Source organism: Mus caroli, chromosome 17 (genome assembly GCF_900094665.2).
Source record: "Mus caroli chromosome 17, CAROLI_EIJ_v1.1, whole genome shotgun sequence".
NCBI classification, from domain to species: Eukaryota; Metazoa; Chordata; class Mammalia; order Rodentia; family Muridae; genus Mus; species Mus caroli.
The window spans coordinates 29,029,729-29,051,834 of record NC_034586.1 but is presented as its reverse complement, the minus strand read 5'-3'; the positions used below and the strand labels follow the sequence as shown (position 1 = coordinate 29,051,834).

The window sequence follows — 22,106 nt, the reverse complement described above, 5'->3', positions numbered from 1 at the left end:
TTGAAAACTTATTGATCCAAGGCTCACCATTAACATGACTTTCTCATTCAAGAAAATTTACCTTAGAATTCTCCAGAGATTCTTGCAGTCACCTTCAATACTTTGATCACTCTATTTTTTCCTAAAACCTAGACCCACAAAACTCATTATGAATGATTAAACTTTACAAAATATGATGCTTTCTCTTTGTCACTGGCACAGTACCACATGGTGGCTCACAACCATCTGGAATGGGATCTGATGCCCTCTTCTGGTGTGTCTGAAGACAGCTGCAGTACTCATACATAATACCTAAAATTTCCAGTGGCTTTTTAATGCCATAGTAGCAAGCATACTATGAAAAGAGTCAGGAAAACAATGCATTCAAAATAGATATATGGTGAAAACCCCTGGAATAAGCATAAACAAGGAAGGGACAGGCAGTTATTCTGAAAGTATAATAAGTAAAGAAAAGTAAAAAAAAAAAAAACAATTTAAAGATTTCAAAAAGGAAAGGCCTCCCATGCCACGAATTGGTATAGTTAATGTAAAGACAGCTATAATTCCAAAAGCAAACTTCTAGGTTCCATGTAATATGCACGAAATTTCAATAACATTCTTTCTATAGAACCCCAAATTCCTAAAGTGTATATGGAAGCATGAAAGAGTATGTTTAACTAAAGCAATTCTGAGCAAAACAAAACAAAAACAAAGTTTGTGGTATTTCCACACCTTATTTCCTGTTTACTGAGCCCGTGACAAAAGCATCACAAAGCTATGAACCCATGGGAGAGAGGACCCAGGTATAAACCTATTCGGCTATAGCCACCGAACATTTAGCAAAGATGCTGCAAACATACAATGGGCCGTCTACTCGAGAAGCTGGTGAGCGTCTTGAGAAGCTACCTAACTGGATATTCACATTTAGAATGAATGAAACTAGAACGTGCGTGTGTGTGTGTGTGTAAAATAGTTAATTGTAAGTGGATCAAACACCTTAATATAAAGCCTGACATTCCAACAGCTTTAAAGAGGAGGGGTGAAAAAAGAAAACATTTCAAGATAAGTGTAAACATAGCCGTTTGGTGAGAGTGAGCGCTCAGGAAATCTTGGCAAGTATTGACAGGCAGAACTGAGTGAGAGAAAGCAGCTGCAACATCTCGAGACTGAAAAACCAGCTGCCAGCCTACAGACTAGGAAGAGGAAACCATGTAACTCAATACACAGATGGGCAAATCCAGAGAATTAAGAGTTCTCAAAGGATGGGTTACAAATGGCCAATGAAGCTCCTTCCTCTGACCAATCTCAAAGAATGACTACAATCACGGTAGTCAAATCTTTCTTAGATCCAGATCCATTTAGTAATTACTTCACCAGATGTATTGTACTTAGTATAATACAGCTTCAAAAGACGTACAGAATTCTGAGCAACCTCCTGAAATGAGGAGAAATGAGACATTTCAGGATTCTACTTGCCACTGCCTTTTGAGATATATGTATCCTTTCATAAGCAAAAGGAGAAATTATGTGATAAGGGACCAATGAAGTGCAAATGAAGCTGACTTGCTGAGTAAATCATCTATCTACACACTCATTTCAATAACCTTTCTTTTGATCTTTTTGTTTGTAGTGGGTATTCAAGGCAAGGTCATCTACACTGGAGAAATGTTATAAAACCGACTTTGAGCTAGGGGTTGGTGACACACACCTTTAAACCCAGCACTTGGGGGGTGGGGGCAGAGGCAGATGGATCCCTGAGTTTGAAGCCAGCCTGGTCTATAGAGTGAGTTCCAAGGTAGGGCTACACAGAGAAACTACGTTTAGAAAAAGACCAATAAATCAATTCTAGATGGATGGATGGATGGATGGATGGATGGATGGATAATGAACCTTACTTTCAGCAGTAGCTTTATTTTTATCTCACAAATATTTGTTCAGTGTTTGCTCACCATCCTCAATTTTCTTTTTTAACCAAATTGTCAAAACCAGCATTGCCACAATTAGTCTTCTGGTAACAGTATAGTCAGTGCAAAGAATCCTTCAGTTTTGCATGCTTAATTCTGAGTGTTCCTCATGTACTATGCTGGCATGTGCAGGATGTTTGAAAAGTACCATCTAATGCATGCTTCACTATACATATAAATATACAAGTAAATATATATTTTATATTATAAACTATATTATATATCATATGCATTATGTATATATATATACACACACACATATTTTAGATTATGTGAATCTGGATATGTGCAATTAATGTAGATGCCCAAGGAGGTAAGAAAGGGGTGCCATATATACAACACTGCAGTTACATGCAGTTGTGAATAGACTGATAGGGAGTTGGGAACTTGTCTCTGGCCCTTTGCTAAGCCATCTCTCCAGCAATATTCAAACACTGGTGCTGTGAGAAACACAAACATACTTGTCACTAAACAGTCATGGAGGAGATAGAGATTCTAAGCAACTGACATGAATGCGCTTCTGCATTTCCAGTGACATGAAAGATTATTGACCTTAGACTTACAGTACCTCAGTACAGATAGTTTCTTTATACATTTCCTGTAGATGGTCTTTTGGTGTCTTGTTGGTCTTCAACTGTGGGCTCAAGCTATTCTGCTTCAGCATTCTATGCAAAACAGGGGATCACTGATGAACAAAATCATGCCAAAGTTACTTGCCAACCATATTTTCAAAAGTAAAATAAGAATGATGATGAAAAGTTAGGATGCGTTGTTTGAGAATAGGCTAGCTATAACAATAATGCTCATGCTGTTATTAACTTGTCTTACTTCAAGCACATTTAACAACTTCAACTTCCAGTACTTCCTCCTCAAAGGGAGCAACAAAACATTTGAAAATACAATGCTTGGGACTGGAGCAATGGCTCAATCATCAAAGACCCTGGCTGAAAACTGGGGTTAAATAAGATTCCCTGCACCTATATGACAGCTCATAACCATCTACAACCCTAGTTCTAAAGGAACCCAACATGTTCTTCTGGAATCCTCAGACACCCCACACAAACACGGTACATAGACACACCTGTGGACAATACACCCATACACAAAATCAAATGCTTTGCTCATTGAGTTTCAGAATGCTTGTTCAATTGATAAGTAAAATCAATCCCAGCATAGGACAGAGTGATAGCAAATGGCACTAAGCTGTATACTGGGCCTGGCTTAGGGACATGTAAGATTTCTACACAGGCAGACTATGCCAGCCAACTTTTCACACAAGGAATTTATTACAGTTTAATTTTTCCAAATGTTTATTACTAATTTCATGTCATAGAGGAAATTTCTGTGAAAGCACAGGCAGTATTGTGAATTAGACAAATGTTTTAGGTTTTTTTGGTGAGTTACTTTGGTAGACATATGTTCTGTTGTGAGACGCTGACCTTATAAACTCAGCAAAATAAAACACACTTTATTTAAATAATCAAGTTTTTAAAAAATACTCAGAACTTACTGTATCACTTTCACAGTTTATTTTCAGAAATAGTCAACACAAATTAACCTTCAATATCTTCATATTTCTTTCATAGGACTCAACCACATGAGATACTGTCATAAATTTTATCTTATTGGTAAAAATGCAACTTTTTTATATTTACAGACAATTTCATTTAGTTGAGATTGGTGGATAAACCTCCCAAGCTGTGTTCAAACCCAGTAAACAGCACAGGCTTCGCTGAATATTGTAACTGCATAACTTTTACTTTTTCATTACTGGAACAACAGACACGCGGCAGCAGAACCTGGTGTACAGGTTGCCATCTTACAGAAAGCATGGAGACCCAAATTATCCTTCTGCACTTCTCATAATCTTACAGTGGCTCTCCATTTTCCTTCATACCTCAAAATAAAAGTTGACATCAGACATTACCATGATTTACAGTGCGAGAAATATTACCCACTGAGCTTCCTCTCACTGTGAGTTCGTTCATGTCTGAGAAGGTATGTGGAACAGGTGAAGGCTTTCCCACACTGCTTACATATATAGGGTTTCTCTCCAGTGTGATTTTTTTCATGTATTTGAAGAGATTTGGAAAAAGTGAATGTTTTCCCACATTGAACACACATGAATGGTTTCTCTCCTGTGTGAGTTCGTTCATGACTGTAGCAATCATCACGTTGGATGAAGGCTTTCCCACACTGCTTACATACATAAGGTTTTTCTCCAGTGTGAATTCGTTCATGTCTTCGCAAAGAAGTTCCCTGAGTGAAGGCTTTCCCACACTGCTTACACACATAAGGCTTTTCTCCGCTATGAGATCGCTCGTGTATGTGAAGGGATCTGGGGAAAGTGAATAGTTTCCCACACTGCACACACATATACGGTTTCTCTCCTGTGTGAATTCTCTCATGTTTGTGACACCCAGTGGCATAAGCAAAGGCTTTGCCACAATGCTTACACACATAGGGTTTTTCTCCACTGTGAGATCGTTCATGTATGTGAAGGTACGCAGAACATTTGAATGCTTTCCCACACTGCTTGCAGACACAGGGTTTCTCTCCAGTGTGGATTCTTTCATGATAATAGCAAGCACTGGAGTAGGTGAAAGCTTTCCCGCAATGCTTACATACAAAAGGTCGCTCTCCTGTATGGATTCTTTCGTGGATGAGAAGTTGGCAGGAACGAAGAAATGCTTTCCCACATTGCTTACAGGCAAAGGGTTTCACTCCAGTGTGAGTCCTTTCATGGTTGTGACAGGTTCTGCGATCAATGAAGGCTTTCCCACAATGTGTACACACATAAGGTTTCTCACCAGTGTGAATCCTTTCATGTTTGTGAAGCTGTGAGGGACGACTAAATGCTTTCCCACATTGCTTACATGTGTGACGTTTCTCTTGAACGTGACTTCTTTCATGCCAGAGAAGGCTACAGGAATCACTCCATGCTTTCCCACACTGTTTACAAATATAAGATTTCTCTTCAGTGTAAGTTCCCTCATAATCATGATCGGTAGTGAAACTCCTAGAGGCTTCAGTACCTTGCTTATTTTCATAGGGCTTCTGTCTCATGGGAGGGCTTTTATGCATCCAAAGCAACTCAGAATAAGTGAAGTCCTTCCAACAGTTCTTATGTTTCAAAGCCTTCTCTGTATGTTCCTGATACTGGCATGATTTCTCTCCAGTTTGACCTTTAAAGCGCATGTCTGAGGGTAAATGCGTACAGATGTCTCTTTCACATTCAGTTATGGCTGGAGGCATTTTTTCATTCACAACATGCTCTGGACTCTGTTGGTGAGTTTCTCCATATGGATTACCATAATCATATTTACAGAGTCTCTCAACCATCAGGGTTCTGCAAAAAATGAAAAGAGTAATACTATAGTTTTTTGGTTAGTCAAAGGAAGTACTGCAGGCTGTGTGCTGTGGCTCATGATTGTGTTATTGAAGAGGTAGTAAGAGGCAGGAGAAGTAAATGCCTGTTTGAGGCCCAACTGTACCATACAGAAAGACTCTTTCCCCAAGTTAAGAAATAAGAGTATTGACTTAATTTTCATAAGACTGTATAAACTTTGGGGAGGTAAGATGGCCCAGTAGATAAAGGGGCGTGCTGGGAAGTCTGAGAACAGGTGGTTCCTAAGATCTGCATGGACGGTGAGAACCCACTCCAGAGGGTTATGCTCTGACCTCCACAACTGTACCACTATGTACATTCATGTACCAATGCACACGGACACAAATAAATGTGTAAAAAAGAGAATCATTATTCACGTTAAATGCCTGAACATCTAACTAGAGATCCTGAGGATGGTGTACTATCAAATAAGTTCTATAATACTTTCAGGCATTTCGCAAACATTAATTATATATGCTACCAAGCCACAGATAACAATTGAACATTTATAATGCAATATAGCTTTCATTATGGAATTTGAAATAAATGAATAACTGTTTAAGTGATTTAGCACAGTTGAGTCTCAATCTAAGTCCCAAATTCACTTTATTTGACACACACCCTAAGTATTCAAGCCTAAGTATAACATGATTAATATTTTGAAATGTTGTGCAAAGGGAAGTTGTAAAATGAATCACAGGAAAATGTTATACAGCTTTATGCTGCTAGGCTCTCTCAATTGTTCTAAGTGCTCAAGCTCAATGTATTTACCAAAGATGCTCAGATTTCCTATCACCACCAAGTACTTGGTCCAAATCTTTTCCAGAGGGTAATTTACCTCAGGCTTCCCTTAGGATTTTGGTACTCTTCTTCAGTCTCTTCTTCTTCTGTTTTCCCTAAAAGCAAACCCAAAGAAATTATTCAAAGCTTATTCAAAATCACATTTTCCTGTTATAATATGACCAAGCATGTAACATTCGACAACATTGTTCTTTCGCTTTTTAAAATCCTGCAACCACACAGATGAGTAAGAAACAACTGTTGCCATCAAAGTAAAGGAATCTTAGCAGTTTTGTTGTTACCTATAGAGATCAGGTTCAAAAAGGTCTCCTTCATCACGTCTCTGTAGAGCTTCTTTTGACTGGAATCCAACATAGTCCACTCTCCTAGAGTGAAGTTCACAGCCACATCCTCAAAGGTCACTGGCTCCTGAAAGAATCCACATACATTTACAGGAAGAATAGTGGGAAATACAAGAGATCTACAGTCTCGTGCATAGTTTACGCTATGCTTTACTCTTCAAATAGTCTCTGTACGTCTGCCTGGCCCCCTCTACTTCCACCTTTTCCCTTCTACTTTTCAGTGTGTTTTCCACATGCAGTGTGTATAATATACACTTCTTATCCTTCCTTATTCTAGCATAGTTATAAAGATGATGCTGGGGTTCAACACATTTCACTAAAAATAACATGATACATTTCCTTAGTGAGGTATGTATGTGTTAGTATTCTACACGTGTGTCCTTCCCTGAGCTGGAGTTACAGAAGGCTGTGAGCTACAGGGCATGTGTTCTGGAAACCAAGCTTAAGTCCTCTAGAAGAGGCGCTCTTAACCTTTGAGCTATCTCCCCAGGCCCAGCACCTTTCTTCTTTATAGTACAATTCACCATAGTATTTATATGTGTGTTCGTGTATAACACATTTATATATGCAAATTAATAAGCATATACATCATAATGTATCACTTCACTCACTGATATCCGGTTAGGCTGTTGTATGATATGGCTACTCTGCTATTCTGCAGTAGTGGGGAAGCAATGTAAGAGTCAAAAACCAAGACTGGGGGAAAAAAAATCAAGCTGAAATAGATAGAAGCTTCCTCTATGCTGAGGGAGAAATCACATCAATATAATACCAACCTGCCAGGCAACATGTGCCAAAAGTGCAGTGGTAACACGGTAACTGAGGTGCTTGCTAGTTTTATATTGACTTCATAAAAGCTACAGGGTCATTTGGGATGAGGGGAATTCAAACGAGAAAATGCCTCTACCAGACTGGCCTGTGGGCAACCCTGTATGATGATTGAATGATGATTGATGTGGGAGGGCCCAGCTCAGCACGGGTAGTGCTACTGTAGGCAGGTGGTCCAGGACGGTATAAGAAAGCAGGATAAGCAAGCCAGAGAACAAAGCAGTAAGGAGCATTCCTCCACAGCCTCTGCTTCAGTTCACGCCTCCAGGCTGTTGCCCTGACTTCCCTCAATGACCAACTGGAAGTGTGAGAAAAATAAACCATCGCCTCCCCATGTTGCTTTGGATAATGGTGTTTTATCACAGCAACGGAAACTACTGCTTTCTGATTGGATTTCAGGGATTCTCCACAGGAACGAACACGTGGCTGTTACTCTAAACCATTGCTTAGGGAGGTGACAGGCCCAAAGGGGGTACTAATTAGTTTTGTTTTTCTAAACCGACATGCTTTCAAAACGGTTCTCTAAATATTTATAAGCATGTCCACAGATATGCACTGCTTTCAGTCTTGGTGAGGGGACATGTATTTGCAGTAGTTAATAGTTAATGCAGAGACTACAGAACTCGTCAATGTTCTGAGATCAAGTGATTGGTGAGTGCTTAGGCCTAAATGGGTCATCGAGGAGAGGTGTGAAATGTGGTCTTCTGGACATAATATAGGCAATATACCTTAATTCACAGAGGCTGTGGTAACGGGCACAGGATAGTGCCCATCACCCCTTCCTGCGGTGATTCCCCTTTCTGAGGATACTGACTGTTAGTGGCTGCTAACACTAACAGGAAGGAATCATTTTGTCCAGAGCTATGGTTCCCTACACACCAGTAAAAACAAATCAACAGCTGACCAACAGCTGGGTAGGGTGGCATACACATTTAATCCCAAAAGATGGAAGCAAAGGCAGGCAAAACTCTCAAGTTCCAGGCCTACTAGAGCTATACAGTGAGAGCCTATCTCAAAAACAAAATATAAAAATATACCCAGGTTCATTCAAGCAATGCTACTTAAATTCAGTAGGGCACAAAGAGAGGGGCCTTTTAGGAATAAATGTTTCAGAAGGGAAAGAAGTGAGAGTAATGGTGGTATGTGAAAAGAACTTAGAACACAATTAAAAAAAAAATCCAAGTAAATTATTTTCTGAGTAGTATTTGGCTTTTTTTTTTTTTTTTTTTTTTTTTGCTATTCTAAACTCTGAGGTCATAAATTTGGATATGAAGATATTTTTATTGTATGCCCATGTGAACATTTCCTTTATATTTCCTAATCATATAGCTAGATCATCAGCTAACTATAATTTTACTTCTTTGATGAAATTCCATATTGCTAGATGAATTCACATTACATCAGCCATGTGTAAAAATTTTTTTAAAATATGTGTTTACATCTGTTTCCTTGATGACCTATACCATGAAAAGGTTGAGGCTAATTCTCAATGTGGTTTTAGGATTTTCACAATAATTAAAGATCCTGACTAGATTTTCATACTTTTATTGGTTACTGAAATTGAAAAGTGTATTTATTTCATTTACCTGTTTATGCAGAGTTCAGTTGCATACTTCCTCCACTAAGTTCTTTAAGTGAATAATCAAGATATTACTGCCTGTCAGATGTCACATAGCCTGTTTGTTCCTACTCTACAAATTGTCTCTTCATTCATTTCCATTGCTAAGCAGAAGTTTTTTCATTTGATAAACTCCATTAGTGAGTTCATGCTGGAGTCCTATTCTGAAAAATCATGCTATGCCTTTGTCTGCTATGTTCACTCTCTTACTTTCAATGACTCCGGTTGCTTCATGTTAGGCTGATTATTACACTGACAATCAGTAACAGTCACTATTCTTTTCATAAATACCCAGCTTTTATAGCACAAATAATTAAAATTTCATCTCCTCTCTGATACTTGCTCTTCTTCTCTTGAACATCTTTTCCAGGGTAAAGGTACAGCTGTGGCTATTTGCTCTCTGGTTTAAGTCACTTGGAACTTATCCTTTCACTTTTACTCCTTGCAAGGTTCAGATATTTAATATTTTTGTGAAGAAGAAATAACATAAAATGAAAAACTCAATGAATCAAAGAACACAACAGACAGCCTACACAACACTCTAGATCAGCAGAAGAAATACTAGATGGAGCTTGCAATCAATAAAACACTACAAACAAATGATCAGTAGACAAACCAAAAACTTAACATCACCACAACAACCAAGAGCCCTGGGACTGGACAAGGGGTCAAAACCTAAATTAAAAAACCAAACAAAAGCAAAGGCGTGGGGAGCTGAAGAAATGGCTCAACACTAAAATTCCATGAGGTAGGGGGAAGAGAGGAGATTAAAAAATAAAGGCCAAGTGAATCTAGTCAATGAAATTAGAGCAGAAACTATTTCAAATCAAGACACATCCAAACACAAAGGTACTTAAAACTCCAAACAGAGCAACTCCGGAACACACAGTTCAGATGTCAAAAACCCAAAGTAATGAAGTAATAGTATAAGCTTTAAGAGGAAGACACTGACTCACCAAGAAAGGCAAACCCCCACCCAGGAAAGTACATGCTGAGGGGCCACACTGGAGCAGCCAGTAACATGTTTCTGTGTAAACAAATGTTCCCATGGGTACGGCATAACACACAGAAAAGAGAACAAGAAAGGCCAAGTGAATGGAATGAGGAAGGTCTGAGTGCAGGCACTAGACAGGTGTGCATGACGACAAAACCCTAAGTGTCTTTCTTTTTATTTCTTTTGGTTTTTCGAGACAGGGTTTCTCTGTGTAGCCCTGGCTATCCTGGAACTCACTCTGTAGACCAGGCTGGCCTCAAACTCAGAAATCCACCTGCCTCTGCCTCTCAAGTGCTGGGATTGAAGGTGTGCGCCACCACTGCCCGGCCCTAAATGTGTTTCTAATTAATTCTGATTCTGCCATGGACTTTTGGGTTTGGTGGTGAATGAGTGCATATGAAAATGTACATTGTAATGTGAAGTCCCACAACTTCCATCCAAATGCCGATCCTAACTGTACATATGTTCATTAAGTTGTATGACTGTGGGTCTGGTTAATTTTGGCATGTGATATTTTAATTTGTTTGCATGTATTTTATTTATTTACTTATTGTTTTTTATAATAAAGCTTATTTAAAAAAAAATTAAGCCAGGCATAGTAGTGCATGCCTTTAATGCCAGCACTTGGAAAGCACAGGAAGGAAGGTCTCTGTGAATTTGAGGACATACTGAGTTCTGAGGTCTGGACAGCCAGACCTATGTAGTGAAACACTGGAGAAGAGGAGGGGAAAACTAAGAGGCAAACCTTCAAGGCCAATAGAGAAAAACAAACAAACAAACAATAATCCAACCAAACAGAAAAATAACCAATAAAAGTCACAGGACTTGCCGGGTAGTGGTGGCACATGCCTTTAAGCCCAGCATACAGGAGGCAGAGGTCGGTCTGTATGTTCAAAGCCAGCCTGGTCTGCAGACCAAATTCTAGGACAGTCAAAGTTGCACATCCCTGTTTCGAAAAAAAAAAAAAAAAAAAAAAAAAAAAAAAAAAAAAAAAGACAGGAGTTAGTAAACCTCTCAGTAATGACCTTAAATGTGACTCACTTCTCTAATAAACACATGCAGACTGGCTAATTGGATTAGAAAGTAGATCCTGTGCTAAGAAAGCATTTGACAAAATCCAACACCCCTTCATTGATAAAAGTCTTGGAAAGATCAGGAATTCAAGGCCCATACCTAAACATAATAAAAGCAATATACAGCAAACCAGTAGCCAACATCAAACTAAATGGAGAGAAACTTGAAGCAATCCCACTAAAATCAGGGACTAGACAAGGCTGTCCACTTTCTCCCTACCATTTCAATATAGTACGTGAAGTCCTAGCCAGAGCAATTCAACAACAAAAGGAGATCAAGGGGATACAAGTTGGAAAGGAAGAAGTCAAAATATCACTTTTTGCAGATGATATGAAGTATATATAAGTGACCCCAAAAATTCCACCAGAGAACTCCTAAACCTGATAACAGCTTCAGTGCTGTAGCTGGATATAAAATTAACTCAAACAAATCAATGGCCTTTCTCTACACAAAGGATAAATGGGAAGAGCAAGAAATTAGGGAAACAGCACCCTTCACAATAGTCACAAATAATATAAAATACCTTGGTGTGACTCTAACTAAAGAAGTGAAAGATCTGTATGATAAGAACTTCAAGTCTCTGAAGAAAGAAATTGAAGATCTCAGAAGATAGAAAGATCTCCCATGCTCATGGATTGGCAGGATTAATATAGTAAAAATGGCTATCTTGCTGAAAGCAATCTACAAATTCAATGCAATCCCCATCAAAATTCCAACTCAGTTCTTCACTGAGCTAGAAAGGGCAATTTGCAAATTGCCTAGGATAGCAAAAACTATTCTCAACAATAAAAGAACCTCTAGGGGAATCACCATGCCTGACATTAAGCTGTACTATACAGCAATTGTGATAAAAACTGCATGGTACTGGTACAATGACAGACAGGTAAACTGAAGACCCAGAAATGAATCCACACACCTATGGTCACTTGATCTTTAACAAGGGAGCTAAAACCATCCAGTGGAAAAAAGACAGCATTTTCAACAAATGGTGCTGGCACTACTGGCGGTTATCATGATGTAGAAGAATGAGAATTGATCCATTCTTATCTCCTTGTACAAAGCTCAAGTCTAAGTGGATCAAAGACCTCCACATAAAACCAAAGACACTGAAATTAATAGAGGAGAAAGTAGGGGAAAGCCTCGAAGATATGGGTATAGGGGAAAAATTCCTGAACAGAACAGCAATGGCTTGTGCTGTAATATCAAGAATTGACAAATGGGACCTCACAAAATTGCAAAGCTTCTGTAAGGCAAAAGATATTGTCAATAAGACAAAAAGGCCACCAACAGATTGGGAAAGGATTTTTTACCAATCCTAAATCTGATAGGGGACTTAGAAACTTAGAATACCCAAGATACAATTTGCAAAACAAAAGAAAATCAAGAACAAAGACCAAAGTGTGGATACTTCATTCCTCCTTAGAATAGAGAACAAAATACCCATGAAAGGAGTTACAGAGACAAAGTTTGGAGCTAAGACAAAAGGATGGACCACCCAGAGACTACCCTACCTGGGGATCCATCCCATAATCAGCCATCAAACACAGACACTATTGCATATGCCAGCAAGATTTTGCTGAATGGACCCTGATATAGCTGTCTTATACGAGGCTATGCCAGTACCTGGCAAATACAGAACTGGATGCTCACAGTCATCTATAGGCTGGAACACAGGGCCCCCAATGGAGTAGCTAGAGAAAGCACCCAAGGATCTGAAGGGGTCTGCAACCCTATAGGTGGAACAACAATACGAACTAACCAGTACCCCGAGAGCTTGTGTCTCTAGCTGCATATGTAGCAGAAGATGGCCTAGTCAGCCATCATTGGAAGAGAAGCCCCTTGGTCTTGCAAACTTTATATGCCCCAGTACAGGGGAACGCTGGGGCCAAGAAGTGGGAGTGGGTGGGTAGGGGAGCAGGGCGGGGGAAGGGTATAGGGAACTTTCATGATAGCATTTGAAATGTAAATAAAGAAAATATCTAATAAAAAAAGATAAAAGAAAAGAAAGAAAGATGTAGGGGCTGGAGAGATGGCTCAGCAGTTAAGAGCACTGACTGCTCTTCCCGAGGTCCTGAGTTCAAATCCCAGCCACCACATGGTGGCTCACGACCATCCATAATGAGATCTGATGTCCTCTTCTGGTGTTTCTGAAAACAGCTACAATGTTCTTACATATAATAAATAAATAAATCCCTTTAAAATAAAAAAAAAAAAAAGAGAGAAAAAGAAAGTAGATCCAAGATCCGGAGAAATGGTTCATGTGTTAAAAGCACTTGCTTGCTGAGGATCTAGCTGTAGTACCTCACATCCCACATGGTAACTAACCACCATCTGTATGTTCTTCAGTTTCAGAAGATCCAACGGCATCTCTGGCTTCTGAGGGCACCAGACACACCTGATATACATACGTACGTATGTACATGTACACACACACAATTGTTGATAAACTTTCAATTTCAAAAATACTAATGGATCTAGGTCAGCTATGTCTTCATACAGTAGTAAGAAGAAAATTCAGGAGTCTATTCTCATCCTTAGAGCATCCAACTAAAAATTTACAAATATACATAGCAGTTAACCTACACCCCAGATTAAATGGATATAACAACAGCTAAAACATACCATCTAAGAGATACAGAATACAGTCTTCTCAGAAGTCCATAGAACCCACGCTAAAGTAGACCACATTTTAGAATACCCAAAAAAAAGAAATAATGTATTATATCTTATTAAATAAATCAAAGAAGTTACACTAAAAATATAAAGAAAAACTTAAGAAAAATCAATAAATGGAAAATGAACAACATCTTGAATATCCAGTAAGTCACTAAAAAAAAAGTAAAATTTTAAATTCTTAGAATAAATATAAACACAAAAATTGCTGTGATCTTTGGGATATATACCTATTACAATATAGGAAGAAAGGTCATAACTGTGAGAAAGAGAGTTTTAATAACATAATGATGCAAGCACATGGCCTTAGAAAAATGAGAATAAGCCAAAGCCAAAGTCATACAACAAAAAGAAATAATAAAGATCAGGAAAGAGCCAGGTGGTGGTGGCGCACACCTTTAATCCTAGCACTTGGGAGGCAGAGGCAGGTGGATTTCTGAGTTCGAGGCCAGCCTGGTCTACAGAGTGAGTTCCAGGATAGCCAGGGCTATACAGAGAAACCCTGTCTCGAAAAAAACAAAAACAAAAAAATCAGGAAAGAAAGTATAAAATGGTCACGCAAAGAATATAGCAAACCAGACAGCTGCTTTATAGAAAAAGAAAAAAGAAATGATTTGCAAGCACCTAGCAATATCAACGAAAAGAAAGGGTATAAACTAATAAAAAGATAGATGACTTGAGGTTACTAAAGGTTCCAATAAAACGCAGAAGAATATCTCTGAAAACTATTTGCAAAAACCTGGAAATACATAAGAGATAGACAATTTTCTAGGCACAGATGACATACCAAATAAAACCAAGAAAATAACAATCTAAACACATCTACAAGAAATAACAGGTAAAAAAAACAAAGATGTCTTTCTCTCTCAGACTGACCAACCCAGATTTTTCTCAATGGTCAAAACTCACACTGTCCAGGGTTGGAAAGATGACTTAGCAGTTATGAGCACATACTGTCCTTCCAGAGGACCCAAGTTCAGTTCCCATTATCCACAACTGCCTATAACTCCAGTTCCAAGGATCCACACCCATTTCTGCTCTCAGCAGGTACCCCCACACAGGCAGCATACATTCAAACATATTTATATACATAAAAATGTTTTTAATCTAAAAAATAACAACAAAGAAATTACACTCTCTAGAAAAACTAACAACTACCTGAATTAGAAAGGAAGTGAAAATATTAAAAATTTTCCCAGGAACTATAATCCTGATAAGAGTTCTGTTTGGCTTTTGTTGTTGTTTGTTTGTTTGTTTTGGTTATATGTAACAGGGTCTCATTGTATAGCCCTAGGGGACTGAACTCTGAGATAGAGCGGTCTCAAACTCGGATGGGATTGAAGAAATCTCTCCCATGCATTCTAAATTTGAAGAAGTACCCTAAGGCTAGCTAAACAACAAAAAAATTATACACAGTGGGTGGGGGGAGGGTACGGAAATCACCTATAATCCCAGTGTAGTCCCCTCTTTCCCACCTTGCCTAAGGCTGCAGTTAAGAGGCCAGCACAGGAGTTGTCAAAATAGAGGCTCTATGGCCGCACCACAACTTCTCAGCCTGGAGCTGTCACAGGAGCTGTCCACAGTGGCAGCACCTCCTCTCCAGCCTCTTGGAGCAGCTCCACAAAGATGGCCCATCAGCCCAGGCAACCTGAAGCCAGGAAGGCCTTCCCATCTTAACCCATGGGCCCATTGCAGGGGAAAGGGTGAAAAAACCCACCAATCCCTTAATAGGAAATCCCAAGCTCAGGACTTGAACTCACACCACACCTCAATCTGGAAATTTCTGTCCTGAAAAGCTCCACCCTCTAAGAAATTCTATCCAAGTCCTGCCCTTTGCCCAATTCTCCGATGTCAGTCAGCTCTGGGAGCCGAGGGCAGCCATTCCTCTCCATTTGTCTCTCCAATAAGTCTCCTTTATAAGATCTACTGCCTGGAGTGGCTCTCATCAGAAGAAGCTAAGAAGAAAAGAAACAAAGAAGAGAAGAGAAAGGGCAGGGCTGAAGCCTGTCAGCTCCTGAACTCCTCAGCTCAGCTGGGGATACCCTCCTCTGGGGGCTGTAGCACCTCTACTGAGGAGGCTTCCTCTCAGAGCTGAGTGGTTCCTGGGCTCCCGTGATTGAGGATGCCCTCATTGGGACACCTTTTCCCTTCAGAGCTGTATGTATGGTTCCTGGGCTTCCAAGTCCCAGAATACCCTCCCATATGAGCAGAAACACATGTAGCAGTGTGGAGGATCTAGAGTTCCAGACTAGCTTGGTCTACATAACTCTTTCCAGACCAGCCAACGCTACACAGTGAAATCCCGTATAAACGGACAGGAGAACAACACAATCCCTCCCTGCCCTGGGCTTTTTCACTGCTATCGAGACTTTCCTTTGGAAAAGCTCTCCAAAATCTAACCTTTACTTCAGAAACGATCAGCTTAATTGATCAGTACATACAAATTAAATTTTTAGGTAAACTTAAATGTCTCTCCCTTCTCCAAATTAGGAAATTTTGCCTATCGCAGCTAACAAATCCAGCTGTGAACTCAGGATGAGGGATGGAGATACAGGTCTACAGGTTCGCCTAGCATGAGACCTGAGGTTCCATCCCTAGTACTTTAAAAAAGAAGCTGAGAGAGAGAGAGAGAGAGAGAGAGAGAGAGAGAGAGAGAGAGAGAGAGAGAGAGAGAGAGAGAACAAGAACGAACCTCTCTTCAGGGTGACCGTAGTGTAAAACTAAAGCAGGGAACAAGGAAAAAGTGCAAAACAGTGCACACCACCCACGTGCCTTCACCGCAGTCTGGACGCGGCGTCACCAACTTGGCAGCTGCAATGTCAGCGGAGGCTCAGGTTCGCGGCGCAGGCTCGTCATGGGAGGACTAGAAACTAGGGACGAAGCAGCTCCACAGGGAAGGGACAGGACGGGACTGGAAGCCAGACTCTGCTAGCAGAGCATACAACTCAAATGCACCCGCGTTGACGGCACTGCCAAAGTCCATCTCAAATTGCTGCACACGTCGGGGAGCCGGCGCCACCTTGCAGCAAAGCCGCGGCAGTGTCAGAACCCTCCACCCACCTTCCAAGAGTCCAGGGCACACTCACCATTTCCTGCTTCTGATGCATCCAGGCGTTCTCCCTACTGAGCGGCAGTCGGCAGAACAGGCACCCGGGAAGCTCAAGCACAACTCTCCTCCCTCCAGCTACCCGGAACTCAAATATGGCGGCAAGGGAGCCACCCTCCACTATCCGTGCTTCTTATTGGATAGCTCAGGGGAGTAACAGTCACCCTGGTTGGTGAATTATTCCGGACCCAACTCCTTAGAACTGAGTTATCAGGTCCAGCAACGCTTACCACTGAAATGGATCTGTAAGTACAGATTGCAACAACTGCCCGGTCCAGGCTCATACCTTTTCTCTGAAATAAATTTGATTTCATCCTGGAGGGTTATCACATTTCAGAACACCTTCCAGCCCGGGAGTGGTGGTGCACCTTTTTTAATACCAGTTCCACGTTAGCTTTGTCTACGTTATTAAGTTTCGAGTCAGCCAGTGCTATATAGTGAGAATTCTCCCCGTCTACACACACACAGGTCCAGGGCTTCTGAAAGATTTGTTAATTTTATGTGTCTACGTGGATGAATCCGTGTGTGCGCGAGTGCTCACTGAGGCCGGAAAACGTCAGACGTCCACTCGCTTTTCCATTGAGGCAGGGTTTGTTTGTTTGTTTCACTCATCACTTTACCTGGGGCTCAGGTTTCCTTGGCTAATAATGGAAGCCAGCTAGCCACAGCGATCCTCTTATTTGAGCCGTCCTCATAGATAGTGATTCAGAAATGTGCAGGAGATCTCTAACGTGAGTGTTGGAATCTGAACTCCAGTCCTAGGTGTTTGTCAAGCGCCCTTATTCACCAACTCTCCAGCCCCATTCACAGCCTCTTGTGCTCAGCGGGCTCTTCCTGTTTTTTTCGACATACAAATAGTGTCACAACGTCACTTTTGAATAAATCCTTTGCTCTTCAATCAGAATAAGCTAGGAAAAGTCATGATAGCAAACCAAAACTGATTTCTTTTTAAATTCCTGTGAAATAACTTTGATTATGTTCACTCTGATTGGCTTTTTAAAAATCCTTCTGCCTTAATAAACATCCTTCTACTTTCATTTTGCCTACGTAGGCTCATCATATAAAAGCAAACATGTAATATCTGTTGTTTTGAGCCTGGCTCATTTCCCTAACATGATGATCTCCAGTTTCATGCATTTTTTTTTTTTTTGCAAACAACATTCTTTGTGGATGAATAATACTTCACTTTCATAAATACCACATATATTCTATCCATTTGTTCCTCCACTGCTAGGCTCCTTGGGTGGCTCCATCACTTGGATGCTCAATGCTGCAGTAAATGTGTGTGCAGGAACCTTAGTTACGTGGTGGCATTTACTCTCTTCGAGTACATCTAGAAGGGTATAGCTGGATAAAATGACTTAATTTTTAGTTTGGGGTTTGATGTTAAATACCAAAGCTTGTGTGTTGAAGATATGGTCCTCGGATGCTGCTTAGAGGTGATGGAAACAGCGATTGGTGGGCTGCTGAGTGGAAGTAAAGTCCTGAAAGATGTGCCCTTGAAGCAAGTATTGGAACTCTAGCCCCTTCCTAAGCAACCAAACATGAACATTTATCTATTTACTTCCCAGCCACCATGAGCTGAGCAACTTGACTCCTTGGGCTTCCCACCATGATCCTCTGTTTTACCTCAGGCCTACACCAAGGGGATCAGCTGACTGTGACCTAAAACCAAGAGCCAAAATAAGTTCCTCCTATGAACTGTTTATCCAGGGTGTTTTGTTAAGCCGCAGATTTTTGACTAAATTGCATTCTATCTACATATATATTTATCTGAAGATATGTTTCATATTTAACTTGAGGTATATAGCCCAGGTTCACTTTAAACTTATACTCCTTATGCCTCAGCCTCTCAGATGAGGGGATTACACATGTGTACCATGCCTGCCTTCTTGATCCATGTGGTTATTTGACTGACAAGTTCAAACCCTGTAGAGCCTCTGGATCCAAGCAGAAACTCACATATGCTGAGGCTATAGACACAGAGCAGAATTTTGTCTTCACTGAAAAAGTCTGCTCTCGTGGCCTTTCAACTAAAGGGTGATCCCCATTCATGTTAACCAAGGTTATCATCTCCTTTTACAGTACCAAGGAAGGAATCCAGGACCTCTTGAATGCCAGACATGGGCTCTACCACTGAGGGCCACAAAGCTCTTGACATGACCACATATAGATGCACCTGATTAAATCACTAAGTGCCTCAGTCCATCTAAATTGACAAAATGATCCACCACTATTGCAACCCCTCAATGGAAGAGGTGTTGTGGATAGCCCTGCGGATAATTATATTTGCTGTTAATTCTGTTCTCCTGTGAGTGGTTGTGAACAAGGAATGAGTCAGCTCTCAGGTGATTTCCTGTAAACCTGCTTCCCACCTTAATTTGTAAAGTAAAGGAGAGCTGATGATTGGACAGATAAAAGGTGGAGCAGAAAGTGAGAGAGAGGGGGGTAAGGAAGGAGAAATGGAAGAGGGAGAGGATGCAGAGGAGGAGGAAGAAGAAAAGTGGAGCAGAAGCACATGGCCTGGAGAAACCGTAAGTTCTAAGGGGTCTCATAAAGGTGGAAGATGGTAGTGTAGCAGTAGGTCTGCCCAATCTAGGCACACAGCATGTAATCATATTAACTGTGTTGTGTTTTCATTGCTGGGGCATATTTGGGAGAAGATTTTCTGCAACAGAGAGGTAACAGGTTGATACCGTCAGGAAATGGGGAACTTCTTATAACATGAGGGCTACACATCTTAAAGAGCTTTCATTCTCTCCATGGCCTGGCGTGTTTGGTGGTATTCCAACTGAGTTTTGTCATCTGGGGTTGGGGGGTAATGAAGAGAAGAGAGAAAGAAAGGAGAAGAAAGAGAAGTCCAAAAACTAGAAAGGATAAAAAGAATCAGCGAGTCACATTCATTCTTGGACCCCCAATGTCACTCACCCTCTCATTTTTTACAAAGGAAAATAAATCTCTTTTGTTCTTGTACTTTCCAGAAGAGCTCACTGGGCCCTTCGCAGCCCAGCTAGGGGTTCAGCCAGAGCCCAAGCTGCTGTGGCCCCCACATCCTTTCAGGTGTTTCATCTGGGGTCATATAGAGTCTCGCTGTGTAGTTCTGCCTGACCAGAACTCACTGTATAGACCATGCCAGCCACAAACTCACAGACATCTGCCTGCCTCTGCCTCATGAGTGCAGGGATTAAAGGAGTGTCACACTATGCAGGCTTACTTTTTTTTGTTCTTGGGGTTTTGTTGTTGTTGAAGTTTTGTTTGTTTTTAAGATTGATTGATTGATTGATTGATTTAATGTGTGTGACTACACTGTAGCTATACAGATGGTTGTGAGCCTTCATGTGTAAGGTAGAAATTTTAAGTTTGGCCCCCTAGACCATGTTGGAGCCAAGAAAGAAAAATAGTTGGTCCCTGAAGCAGCCTGTTCTGAGAACTGGCTGACCACAGAACAGGTAATTACACAAGCCGGTTCAGTGACCCTGTTCCAGGGACTAGCAGACCACAAAAGTTAGATTAAAATCTTGAGAACAATCTTGAGAAGCAGGGAGTCTCCACTTGTGATTTTTAGTACCCACTTGTGATTTTTCACTGTTATTCTCGGTATTTTCCAATAATGCCCTCCCTAACCCCTTGGGTTGTGGTTTCTTCCTTTAAATATCCCCTTACCCAGCTACTCAGTGTCCACATGGTCCTCTACCCCTGCAAGGTGTATGACTGTGGGCCCCAGAGTGCTCTTGGAATAAAAGTCCTCTAGTGGTTTGCATCAAGACCGTTTCTTGCGAGTGATTTGGTGTGTCACCTCTCCTGAGTCAGAACGTGGGGGAGTCCTTGTAGTTGTTGGGAATTGAATTTTTAGGACCTCTGCTTGCTCCCATCAGCCCTGCTCACTTGCTCCGGTCAACCCCGCTCACCCAGTCCCTGCTAGCTCTGGTCCAAAGATTTATTTTTTTATTTTTATAAGTACACTGTTGCTGTCTTTGGACACACCAGAAGAGGGCATCAGATCTCATTACAGGTGACTGTGAGCCACCATGTGGTTGCTGGGATTTGAACTCAGGACCTTTAGAAGATCAGTCAGGGGCTGGAGAGATGACTCAGCGGTTAAGAGCACCGACTGCTCTTCCGAAGGTCCTGAGTTCAAATCTCAGCAATCACATGGTGGCTCACAACCATCTGTAATAAGAGCTAACTCCCTCTTCTGGTGCGTCTGAAGACAGCTACAGTGTACTTACATAGAATAAATTAATAAATCAAAAAGGGAAAAAGTAAGAAAGTTAAAAAAAAAAAAAGATCAGTCAGTGCTCTTACCTGCTGAGCCATCTTGCCAGCCCCTTGTTTTTGTTTTTTAATGAAATTTTGCTTTGTATGTAAATGTAGTCCAGGCTTGTCTTGAAACAATGATCTTCTCATGGCTACAAAAGTCTTCTTTTTTACTCCTAAATTGTGTGTGTGTTCTGAGATGGTAATGGACTATGTCTTAGGGCTGTGAACAGACACCATGATCAAAGAAAGTCTAATAAAGGACAGCATTTAATTGGGGCTGGCTTACAGGTTCATAATCCATTATCATCAAGGTAAGAACATAGCAGCATCCAGGCAGGCATGGTACAGGAGGAGTTGGGAGTTCTACAGCTTTATTTGAAGGCTGTTATCAGAATACTAGCTTCTAGGCAGCTAGGATGAAGGTATTAAAGCCCACACCCACAGTGACACACCTACTCCAACAAGGCCACACCCTCTAATAGTGCCACTCCCTGGACCAAGCCTATACAAACCACTACAGACTGAATCTCTGAAACTGTAAGCCATCCTAAATACCCTAAATTAAATTATAAATATATTGGTTCTTTAAGTCAGGGTTTCTTTGTGTAACCCTGGCTGTCCTGAAACTTGCTCTGTAGACCGGGCTGTCCTGAAAGTCACAGGATCTGCCTGCCTTTGCCTCCACCACCACCAGTGTGTTTCATCCTCCCCCTCCTTCCTCTTCCTCTTCTTTCTTCTCCTCCTCCTCTTCTCCTTCTCCTCCTCCTCTTCCTTCTCCTTCTCCTCCTCCTCCTCCTTCTTCTCCTTCTCCTCTTCCTCCTCCTCCTCTTCCTCCTCCTCCTCCTCCTCCTTCTCTTCTTGTCTCCTAAATACTTGAAAAGCACCTAAAACATTTTACTTTCAGCTGTGCTGGCATGTAATTACTTCTCTGTGTGACTTAAGCAAGTGACTGCACCTCTCTGTTTCCTCTTTCCTCCTGCTATTTCTCACCATCTACTATGGTCTAGGAATCTTGCAGAATCTGGCTCTTCTCTGGAAGGTGGATCTGCCCCAACAAGGGGAGAAGAGAATCTAGGGACC

At 41.0% G+C, this 22,106-nt stretch overlaps 1 protein-coding gene across 1 annotated transcript; it reads right to left on the bottom strand.

Annotated features, from left to right (window-relative positions):
* Window positions 1-3,391: 3,391 nt before the first annotated feature.
* LOC110312368 (zinc finger protein 14-like) lies at window positions 3,392-16,846 on the bottom strand. The gene is made up of 4 exons (XM_021185916.2): window positions 16,747-16,846; window positions 6,414-6,540; window positions 6,170-6,227; window positions 3,392-5,292 (listed from the first exon to the last, which is right to left on the bottom strand). The coding sequence occupies exons 1-4, from the start codon at window positions 16,765-16,767 to the stop codon at window positions 3,894-3,896; spliced, it is 1,605 nt and encodes a 534-aa protein (XP_021041575.2). The 5' UTR covers window positions 16,768-16,846; the 3' UTR covers window positions 3,392-3,893.
* Window positions 16,847-22,106: the final 5,260 nt, after the last annotated feature.

Coding starts and splice junctions, on each gene's coding strand:
- LOC110312368 (XM_021185916.2), bottom strand. CDS start 16,767: ATGCATCAGAAGCAGGAAATG. Junction 6,541..16,746: donor TGCATCAGAAGCAGGAAATG/GTGAGTGTGCCC, acceptor GGATTCTTTCAG/GAGCCAGTGACCTTTGAGGA. Junction 5,293..6,169: donor AATCCTAAGGGAAGCCTGAG/GTAAATTACCCT, acceptor CATTTTTTGCAG/AACCCTGATGGTTGAGAGAC.